The sequence below is a fragment of the Adiantum capillus-veneris genome, chromosome 20, assembly GCF_014529385.1.
Source record: "Adiantum capillus-veneris isolate H3 chromosome 20, ASM1452938v2, whole genome shotgun sequence".
Classification (NCBI taxonomy): domain Eukaryota; kingdom Viridiplantae; phylum Streptophyta; class Polypodiopsida; order Polypodiales; family Pteridaceae; genus Adiantum; species Adiantum capillus-veneris.
In genome coordinates this window covers 56914322-56926108 of record NC_140950.1, presented here as the reverse complement: position 1 = coordinate 56926108, position 11787 = coordinate 56914322, and the positions used below count along the sequence as shown (strand labels likewise).

Sequence of the window (11787 nt, the reverse complement as noted above, 5' to 3'; positions counted from 1 at the left end):
CAAAATCAAATTTTGGGAGACAAGAGAGGAAGAACAGCAAATAAAGCTAAAAGAAGAAGCAAAGTATCTAACTTTCTCAACAACAATGCATAAATCTCAACTAGTTTGCCTTGATTTCTTCACTATGTATATAGTAAGAATTAAAAAAGTGATAGTGGTGTGGATTTTACGGTATGACATAGCTTGTGATGATGGCTCCATAGCTAGCATCTCTCCTTGAAGCTTTTGCCAAAAACTATATGAACTCGTATCACAAATGAGATTTTGCATTAAAAGATGTCTGGAGGTGAAAATTTGCACGTTATAATAAAGATGGAAAGAGACGCATTTCGTGCATTGGGATGCTTGTGTCCATTAAAGAAAGGAAAAAAAACCTATACATGTGTATGGTGTGGAATTGACACCGTTCTCCACATTCATAATAATACCGTAGGGAATGTGCTTTTCCCCGTCATTTGTATCCCCTCTAGTGTTGAAGGGCAATTTATGCTTTTCCTCCAGTGTTGAAGGGACTTTATAGTTTGTAAAAATACTACAGTTGTACAAGGAAGAACTAATTATCTGTGTTTTACGAAAACATGCATAACTCCATGTTGCCATGTTGTGGTGTATTGTCCATATCTCCCTTTGTTGGGCATAATAGAAATTCTTCTATCCTTGTCACCTTTATCTACAATCTTTTCAATAAAAATGAGGTAAATTCATTGCTTTAATGTGTACATGATGTAATCTAAGTATTTTTGAGATCACATAGAGAAAAAAATCAAAATGCGGAATATGAGTGAACCTTTGGTATTGGTCGTCTGCATCAAAGCACAATGTTGGATGGATCAGCTCATAGACCTTCCTTACAATGTTCGATCACCTTCCCACTAGTATGTGTTTTGCCATCGTCATCCCTTATGCGGCTTCTACCAACATTTCGACTGCCACATTCACTTCTACTATCATGCCTACCATTATTTACACTACTTCTAATAATCATGGTCTTAGAGTAGGCTGAATCTGTCGTATTGTTCGTCCGTAGGCTCTCTCTCTCTCTCTCTCTCTCTCTCTCTCTCTCTCTCTCTCTCTCTCTCTCTCACCACACACACACACACACACACACACACACACACACACAATCTCACAGTCTTTGGGGTACCCCATCTGGCATACATATCGATCAAAACACGACCAAGCACGACATCTTTCTCCAAGAGCGTCTCTAAGACCAATGTCGAATTGCCTATGATCCTTGAAATTTATTGCTAAACTAGTTTGGTTGTTGTTCTTCAACATTGATATTTATGTATTTTTTCTCTTAAACAAAACATATACTGGAGCACAAAGTAATATGCACAAAGATTTGGCCAGCAATCATGATATTGATATAGGAGGCACACATACATAGTTTTTCTATTTATAACCTAAAAAATTTAACTCTCTTATAATTGATGCTTCTCTCTCTCTCTCTCTCTCTCTCTCTCTCTCTCTCTCTCTCTCTCTCTCTCTCTCTCTCTCTCTCTTTTTCAGACACATGCACGCATAGATTGTCCACCTATCAATATAGGAGAAAAGACAAAGTCTTCCTATTTACAAGCTAAAAACACACACACACACACACACACACACACACGTGGATGTCAAGTTATTAGCAGTCAAAGTTTTGTCTGGGGCCAGGTTTGTGCTGGGTTGGTCGCATTGGTAGGTGTCCCATCTAGTGTTTTTTGGAACTCACCACGGTTTGAGAGGATAGTGCTCAGCATATGCGGGCGATAGGAAGAAACTGCATGTCAATTGGAAATTGGAGCGCGAAGTTATTGCAAGTAGAAATATGATGATTGTGTCGACCGCAGGCGATCTGGTGTTTTTTTCCATTTTGACGCCAATGTTCAAGGGCCTCGGATAATCAAAATGCAAAAAGAGCATGTGGAATCTAGGTTTGATATGTGAGATTCGAGGAAGGCTTGACGGCTTGGCAGGGGGAGCTTAGAGCAGTAGGTGGTAGGGGATGGAAACCAAAGAGGAAAAAAGTTTTCAATTAAGTTTTTAAGATGCATATGGAGGCCTTTGAGGCTCAACTCACGAGCATGTGCCATGTGGCAAGGGAGAAATCCCATAGGTGCAAGGAGGAGACCCATTTTTGCACAAGGGAGGAGGTTTTTGGCCACAAGAGGAGAACTCCGAGAGGGTGTTCCCGGGCTGCAGAAGAGAGAAGGAGAGCTTCTCTTGGGGAAGAAGACATAGGTAGCGGCAGAGCTCAACGAGGAGCTTCGATGGGATCTTTCAAGAGCTTTTGGAGTAGTACTTGGAGCCAACAAGGGTGCCATCAGGGAGTTTTTGCATGCTGCTCTCAGCAAGGAGAGTCGCACAAGTGATGAAGGTGGAATTGCGAGATTTGTGTTGCTTGAGGTTGCCATGCCAAGTTGGATGTTATCGAGGTTTCAGGGATGTTTGTAGAAGGTTTTATGGTCGCAATTGAAGCAAGCATGCCAGTTTTTGGTTCCATTTCTTCCCCTTTCCTCCCTTCTTCTCTTTGCTCTGTTCCAAATGTATGGTGTCGGTGATTGAGATGTGTGTGCCTCCCCGGGCCTCTCTGTGTGTGAGAGAGAAAGAGAGAGCGGCGTGTGTTGTGGCACGGTCGTAAACGGGCAAAATTGGATTGTTGTCAATTGTGTGAGTTTTGAAGGTGAACTCTAGTGGATTGGGGTGTAGTGATTGTCCTGGGCTATAGAGAGGCTGATTATTTGGGTTCGGGGTGTGTTCCCCTTTCCCCCTATCCATCTTTTGGTGCCCACACTGAAGAGCGTGATGATGCTCCGATTTGAAGGTTAAAGCGGTGTTTGAAGGCTGACAAGTGATGGGGGGATGGTTGAAATATTTGGAGGTTATGTTTGAATATAGCAGAGATGATGGAGCCAAGCTTTATGCATTTTATTAAGCTCTCCGGGATCCTCCAGTGTGACAAGACTGGACCTCTTAAAAAGGGCTATTAGTTTGTTCATCTTGGATGTGTCCAAGTTGGTCTTAATCCTTTATTTAGAGCAAGATTAGCAGTTTCCTCTCTAGTAACGATTTTAGATACAAGGCATTGTAATTTGCAAGATCGATTCTTAGGGGGAATTGAAGGTATTCTTGCAGATGGTCCAATTTATTTGCAAGTGAGACCAAATTATAACATCTCGCTAGATGATCCGTATTTTGGCGAATCACTAACACTTGCAATTAAAATTATTGGTTGTAACCTAAAACATCTCTTAATATTGAGATAGCATTCTCTATTTTAGGAAGAGCAGTTAATTTTGGTCTACCAGCAATGATCATTCTCAAATGTTGAGATGTGATCAGATTGCAACCTACTCTAAAATCAAAAATGTATATAGAACTATTAATATTAATAATCTAGATTCATCTAGTTATTTGATTACTTCACAGAAGCCTTTGGCATTTTCTCTAACCCCTAAACACCCAACAAAGTCAAGGGCAATGCGAATTAAAGAAACATTTGAATCCAACGAACAAATCTTCTGTAAACATTGCCTAAGATTGCTTGGTAAAGCCTCTACTTCATCCTCAACATAGTCAATACAGTTTTGTATGATCGAAGGAAAATATTTTGTTATCTTTGATAATGATAGAATCTTTATTGCACCATATGTAAAAATGGATGATCACACAAACCCAAACCTGAGGTTTTACAAAGCAACTATCAGACACTGAAGCTACATGCACTAGAAAAGCAGTTGTATGAGTTGCATAAACTAGTTTATAGTATGCAAAAGCTACTACAAGCCTATCCTTCCTTTTTACATACATATCTTATTGTTCCTTCCTCATCTCCCATTATACCAAGATTCTCATTCACCAAACCATATGTGCAATAAATTCTTGGTCACTCTGACAAACGTTTAATGAACAAGAAAATTCTTCAATCGAAGAAAGCAGCTTGTTAACAAGCTGCAAAGTAGATTGCCTAATTCCGAGCTCGAGGTAGGGAGAGATTTATATACTATTGCTCATTGTCACAAAAATCGCAAAAATCTTATTGAAAATATAGGAAAAAGTCCCAGCAAGAGTATCATTTGAAACAATTGATTATGCTTGGGAAAAAGACTCAGAAGAGCCAAGATGGGCGGAAGACGCCAAATGCAACAAGTAGGATGCAAGAGTGGAGGGAAAGAAAATTTTGTTTGGCTGGCAAGGATTTTGTGGTGAGCTTTTGCATTGGGGAGGGAGAACCCCTGGAGCAGTTTGCAAATGCTGGCCTACTAGAGGTTAGTGTCAGAGGTGTCATGCATCAAGAGATATTCCAAGTTTTTGTCCTCTAATGGAGAGGCCATGTTTGCAGATTATATGGGAGCACTTGAAGCCCATATTACAACCTCTATACATGGTCCTCTCTCTCTCTCTCTCTCTCTCTCTCTCTCTCTCTCTCTCTCTCTCTCTCTCTCTCTCTCTCTCACACACACACACACACACACACACACACACACACATGACAACCATGTCCATCATAGCCGCTTCTCTAACCCGTCAAAAGGCGTTGCCAATGCCCACCTTTCCCCTCCTTCTCTATGCCAAGCATTGTAAGTGGCATGGTCTTGGAGTCTATGATTGAAGCGATTTTTCCTCCAGTGCCATTCCTTTGCCCCTCCTCCTACCCCCATCCATGAACGTGATTCTAGCGTCGATTGCACCATCAATGACATACTTTCCATTTTTTCTTTTGCATCTCTCCATGGGCTAGAGGAAGGACTTGAGTATGTTGTTTGCATCCCTTGCTTTGATATTCACGATATAATCTGACTTCTTTCCAAACGCAAGCATGTCTATCACCTCAAGTGTGTTGATACATAGCTTAGTAGCCACTCCACGTGCCCTATATGCTCAAATAGAGTTGAGGCTGATGATGTTTCCATTGGGAAGGATTTTTCATTGTTTGATGACCGACTTAAGGCCAAAAGGTAGAAGCTTTGGTTTCCCAACTCATGAAGCTCGCTCTAGAAGCTCCAGTCTTTGTGGAGCGTTAATTTTTCTCTAGTACTTAGAGCATGGTCACTTATCTCTGCTGCTCTGCCTCACAAATTGTGTCATAAAATCTAATATCTACCTATCTTAAATGATATTCTCATATTGAATTGATCATTTATTGTGGGAAATTGAATGGGAACAAGACTTAGAATTTAGATATGTGATTTTAGATCTATCTCAACACGAGGCCAAAGGGAGAGAAGGCTACATCTAATTGAGGGTCCAAAAGAAGATGGTATATGAGCAATGAGCAGATAATGGAGCTTTTAGATCTATCTCAACATGAGGCCAAAGGGAGAGAAGGCTACATCTCATTGAGGGTCCAAAAAGGAGATGGTATATCAAAGAGCAATGAGCAGATAATGGAGCTTAAAAGACCTTAGGGTTAGCTTCATTAAAGACCTCCAAAGGTTAGTGTTGAAAGTCCTTAGACCTTCGACCTTTAGGTACTTTAGACCTTAGGCAAGCTAAGCATGTGCTTGAGGTGCTTGTTGTGCTTGAGTTGACTAAGGTGCTTGAGGAGCTTGTCGTGCTTAATGACTAAGGTGCTTGAGGTGCTTGATGACCAAGGTGCTTGTGGTGTTCAAGTCAAACATGACTCCTACATAGAAGGGGGCAAGCCCTAAGAGTAGAGGATGAGAGAGAACACACTCACTCACTCACTCAAGGAAATCTCAAGACTCAAGAGGAATAAAGGACACATGTCAAGCCCCTAGCCCTGTTGCCCCTCATGTGTGAGTGAATCCTATTGGATGGCCTTTAGGGAGGTTCGGTGATATTTTAGATGCATTTAATTAATTAATTAAGTTCTCTCTCTCTCTCTCTCTCTCTCTCTCTCTCTCTCTCTCTCTCTCAAAGGGGGAAAGAAGGGCACTTGTCCAAATGCTACCCCTATTGCTTGATATGATCATAGCTTGTGATTGGCCAGGCCTAGCATGGACCAATAGGGTGCAAGCTAGAGTAAAGAGAGAGAGAGAGAGGGTTCGATCAAGGCAAGGGGGAGCCCTCCTTTTTGCACATTCTCTCTCTCTCTCTCTCTCTCTCTCTCTCTCTCTCTCTCTCTCTCTCACACACACACACACACACACACACACATTCTCTCATGTGTTGAGCAAGAACTTCATCTCCTTCTCCAAGCTTGAGAAGTAGAGAGCCTCCTCTTGGCTATGGAATGCAAATCCAACCAAGAGCCATGCTTCAAAGCAATGCTTACCATCTTCTTCATCTCCATTACTATGCTATGCTATGTTCTAAGAGTAATGATATGTGGGGAGAATATTTCTTTCTCGCAAGATACATCTTCTTCCTCGTCCCTTCCCTCACTCCCTGCTAGCTCTCTCCACCTTTGAAGGTGTTTGAGGTCTTGGGATGAGGCCAGGACAAGTTAATGTTTTTTGCAAGTTAGTTACAAGCATAATATTGTTGCATGAAGGCTACCATCTTCATGGCATCAACAAGGTCTCAAAGAATACAAACAATGTATTGTAATAAGTCTCTCTTTATGGGAGAACCTATAATACAAAAGCCTTTTGGAGGGGGGACCAACTCCAAGTAAATCCGGTCCCCAATTGTTGTCAATTTCTCTAATTCTCTCTCTCTTTTGCAAGTATTGTTCATGACAACCTAACTAGGTGTAATGTTTATTTTGTTACCTTCAATCAAGTACTCTCCTTATGTTCATTAAGAATCCTCTCAAGGAAATGCTCACTATTGTTACTTTAATTCCGCTACAATCAATGTTATTAGCCATATTCCGTTACAAATTGTGATGGGCTGGTGATGATGAGGGCTCTGTTTTTTTGCCTTGATCAACCTCGCCATTCTCAAACCAAAGACAACCCATGCACTTCTCATGTTTCTTCATCCACAAATGCAAATTACTCCATTTTCATAGATCAACTAAAGATAGCTTGAGGTAGGTGTCGGGTAAGTGCTACAATTAGTTCCAAGTTTCTTTTTAAGAGACCTTGCTAAGTCGCAAATTGCTCTCCTCAGTTCTGTTGTTCACCATAGCTTTCAAACCGGCATACCATGACATCCCCTCGCTCTCCCTTTTATGTGGAATGACACTATCATAGAATGTTCCTTGTTGCTCAAACTATCATGGGCTCCTTGGCCCTGCTTTAAAATTTTGATTACAAAATTGTACCCCAAGTCTGCTCACACAAATGCAACATCTAAGTTGCATTTAAAAAATACACATCAGTAAAAATGTCCGTTCTACTACAATTGGGTTAGGACACACAACTGTGAAATTTTGCTATGAGGAGGAAGCTCTCCAAGGCTCTGTGAAAGTTATCCCATAGTGCCATGCCAAGTTTTCAACATTCTAGTGGTAAGATATTGATACTCTACACATGTCATTACATTGGGCACAATTTACATCCAGTTGCCGGATCCACATCTCTTTGCCAACATTCGGCTCATGTTCTTAAAACAAGAGCTTTGGCTGATTCGGCATTACAAGATTTACCTGCATTGGGGTCAAAAAATAGATTTAATAGATGTCTGCCAAGCTCGAGGTCAATATCTGGATTTTGTTGAAATAGCATGACTATGAGTGTTGTGTAGGTATGTTGTAGAGAGCTTTTGGCGGTAAAGTAATGTAACCTCAAAATTTTGTGTTGTAGAGCAAATATCTTATTTTTTGTTCTCTCTTCAGTGATGAGCTTATTTGTAGTCTCTCTCTCTCTCTCTCTCTCTCTCTCTCTCTCTCTCTCTCTCTCAACCTCCTCTTCTTCAGCTCTCTCTCTCTCTCTCTCTCTATAAGGCTGGGTTCACATCGCCCGGCGGAAGAGCTGAAAAATACTTACGGACCAATCAAAATCTTCCCAGCTCGCTGCCCCATTCACATAAGGCAGTGGAAGGTGATGACTGGGCTGCCACGTCGAGGAAGAGCTCACCTTTTTCTCTTCCACCCTGCCCTCTTTTTCTTCCGACCCCCCCCCCCCCCGTGAGCACTTCCACCCTCATGCCTTCTTCTCCAGCCAATGGAGCCGCGCCATGCAGGCAAAACGACTACCGTCTTGTGTGAACGCTAGGGCGGCGGCAAAGCTGATTCTCTGTGTGGTCTGCCTGGAAGTGGTGGAAAGGTGTTTCTCTTCCACCTCTCCAGTCTGAACCCACCCTTAGTCTTTATCTACCGGCTGGTTCGGAACACTAGTGCTAGTAAAATTTGAACCATTCGTTGCAAAGGAATCAAATGCCTTTGAATTGTAGCTCAGTTGTAATTCGCCATCGTCGCGACCTTCCAAGATACAATGTAAATTCGCCATCGTCGCGACCTCCCCAGATATAATGTAAATTGTAGCTGCGTACGTATTCCTTTCGCTGAGAGTGTCGTTGTGTGGGTGTGTGTGTTTTTTGGGAGAGAGAGAGAGAGAGAGAGAGAGAGAGAGAGAGAGAGAGGGGTGTTATGTACATAAGCTAGAAGTCCTGCAATGGCTGCTATGTCTGGTGGGTTCCTACTACATGAGCATTCAGCAAGTCTGCGCTATTCACCACCACCTGTGTCAAGCTATCTACGCCCTGTTGAGACGACAATGTCCACAACAGAACAAAAGTGGACCCTTTCTACAGAAGCTGAAAATTCCCTTTGGAAAGAAGATCAAGCCACACTCATGAAAGTAGACAGTTCTGACCGTTGTCTTCAATTTGTCGACTTGCCCACTGACAAAGCTACACTGTCTTCCCTCCTTCGCAAGTGTGGAGACGATGTTGCTCTGGCACAGGGGAAGCACATCCATAGCCACATCGTGAACAACAGTTCTCTCGCAAAGGACACATTGCTTGGAAACCTCCTTGTACAAATGTACAGTAAATGTAACGCTTTTGACGATGCATTGGATGTGTTTACAAGCATCCAGCAGAAGAATGTATATTCTTGGACTCTAATTCTCGGATCTTGTATACAGCACAGGAAGGGAAAGCTTGCTCTTGAGCTTTTCCATCAAATGAGAACAGGAGGAGCAATTCCTGATAAAGTAACTTATGTCACTGCCCTTGATGCTTGTGCAAGTAAGTGCACACTATCACAAGGCCAAATTATCCATGCCGAGGTCATAGGGTATGGGTTCGAGATGGATGTGTTTGTTGGAACTGCTCTATCAAGCATGTATGGACGGTGTGATGCGTTGGATGCTGCCTGCTTAATGTTTCATAGAATGCCCACCTGCAATGTAGTCTCTTGGAATGCCATTTGCACAGCATGTGTTCAGAATGGTAAAAGAAAAAGAGCATTGGAAATTTTCCACCATATGCTTCGGAATGGGATATTGCCTAGCAACTTCAGCTTTCTAAGCGCTCTTCAAGCTTGCAGCACATTGCTGGAAGCTCAAACTATATATGATTGCATCCGTCGGTTTGGATTTGAGTCGGATGTTGTTGTTTCTACAGCACTTGTTGCTACGTATGGAAGATTGGGCAGGTTGGATGATGCGCGGAAAGTGTTTGAAAGCATGAAGACGAAGACTGCTGTGTCATGGAGTGCAATGATTGCAGCCTATGCACAGAATGGCCAAGGAAAAGAAGCGCTTCAACTGTTTCATAAGATGGAATCATGCGGAGTGTCTCCTTCTGAGACCATATTTACTTCTGTTCTCTCTGCTTGCGCCTTTGAGGCAGCTTTAGGGAAGGGAGAGCTTATTCATTGCAGCGGTGTGTGTCTCGCAATGGATGATGGCCTCCTTTTTGTCAATGCCCTTATTGACATGTATGCAAACTGCGGCCAGCTTGAAACTGCTCAACATATATTTGATAAGATGTGTAAGAGGGATGTAAGCTCATGGAATATAATGACTGGAGCACATGCATTGTATGGAAATGCAAACAATGCTTTAGCAATTTTCCAAGAGATGCTACAAGATGGTGTGACACCTGACAGATTCACTTTCAATAACATTCTATCAGGTTGTAGTCACGCCGGCCTCATAAATGAGGCTCACTTCTATTTTCTCTCTATGCAACAAGTATTTGGCGTTACTCAAATGGTGGAGCATTTTAACTGCATTATTGATATGCTAGCCAGAGCAGGAAGGCTCGATGAAAGTGAGCACATTATCAATCATATGCCAGTGGAGTCTATATATACGTCATGGATGCCCTTACTATGTGGATGCAAATTGCATAATGATAGTCAGCGTGCACATCAAGTCTCAAGATCTCTTTTTGCTTTGGAGAAGGACATTTCTGGCCCTTATGTTGTCTTATCTCATTCTTTGCAAATGCTGAGTGGCTAGGTGCACTGAAGAAGTCCTTTTACATGAGCTGGCTATTTTGTGGCTTGCCAAATAAAGGACAAGGTAGGAGGGCTGAAATCTTGTATCCAAGTCCAAAATGATGATGACTTTTTCAATGTGAGTTGCTTTCTCAACTCAAAAGCGAACCCTTTGTGGCCCTCTTACTCGGTTGGGACAGTTCCCATGACCTACACCACTTGCTGAAGATCAGCCCCAAAGGTCATATCTTTGTGGTGGATAATGATCGCCCAATGCACCTGCTCAATGTTAGTGACCTCAACCGCCAAGTCACAGTTCTGTAGTCTTGAGAAGACAAGGCAGAAGCTGATATTCCGCCTCCTTTTCCCTCCTACATCTTCACCATATTCATGTTCGCTCTCTGTAATCTCAAGACCATCTTGCTACCAACTTGGCGTCCTACGAGTTGGTTGGGAAGGACATACCTCTATACACTACAACACGTCGCGCAAATACCGGTGCCTGTACCGATGGAAATAAACAAGTTTTAAAAAACCCGGGCGTCTGTATGCCCATCGATACCGTCACGTTGGTACATACGTCCGTCTACAGGGCGTCAGTATACGTGCTGGAATGAAATACATGTACCGACATCCATATCGACGCTCATTCCAAGGCCCATACCGATGCAAAAACCTCCAAAGAAAATTTGAGTCGAAAGGATTGGCATTTGGTGTTACATGTACTGGAGCACCAAAACCAGCCCTCTCTACTCAAAGGAGAGAGTGCAAAAGCAACCGCCCTCCACTTTCGTTTTGCCTGAAAAGTCCATAGATATGTGAGAACATATTGACCGTGGTGAGATCCACAAAATATAACCATATCAAAGCTTGCAAACCATAACCTTTATGCAAATTGCAAAACATAACCAAACCTAAGTGGCTTTACATAACGTACACTAACCCTCCAAACACGGCCATCTATTAGCGGCCAAACATAAAGCTTCTAACCCTAAGTTGGTAGCCCTAAGCGGATTGAAATGGCTAAACGTTGTCTTAATCCGATTTGGAGCAATTCAACTTGAACGGCTTTACAAAGCCTACCTTAACACTTTAAACACTGCCATCTATTAGCAGCCAAATTTTAAGCCGCTAACCCTAAGCGGCTAGCTTTGAGGAGCTAACGTTAAGTAGATTGATATGGCTTAACCTAAGTGTCTAGCCCTAAGTAAACTGAAATGACCAAACGTTACGCTAATTCGATTTGGAGCGACCCAACCTAAGCGTCTTTACGCGGCATATCGTGACGTTCCAAATACGGCTATTTATTCGCGGCCAAACCAAAAGTTTCTAACCATAAGCCGCTAACTCTAAGCCGCCAATCCTTAGCAATTAGCCTTGAGTAGACTGAAATGTCCAAACGCTACCCTAATCCGATTTAGAGCGGCCTAATTGATGTGCCAGACCAAACCAAAAGCCGCTAACTCTATGCAGTTAGCTATAAGCAGATTGAAATAGCCAAATGCTACACTAATCCGATTTGGAGCGGCCAAACCTAAGCGTCTTTACACGACATACTC

General features: G+C 42.5%; 1 protein-coding gene across 1 annotated transcript; it reads left to right on the top strand.

The window, feature by feature from the left end:
• The first annotated feature begins 8219 nt into the window (after positions 1-8219).
• On the top strand, positions 8220-10615 carry LOC147432557 (pentatricopeptide repeat-containing protein At5g27110-like). Its single transcript, XM_086492440.1, has one exon. It carries the CDS (start codon positions 8454-8456, stop codon positions 10248-10250), a length of 1797 nt encoding a protein of 598 aa, XP_086348566.1. The 5' UTR covers positions 8220-8453; the 3' UTR covers positions 10251-10615.
• Positions 10616-11787: the final 1172 nt, after the last annotated feature.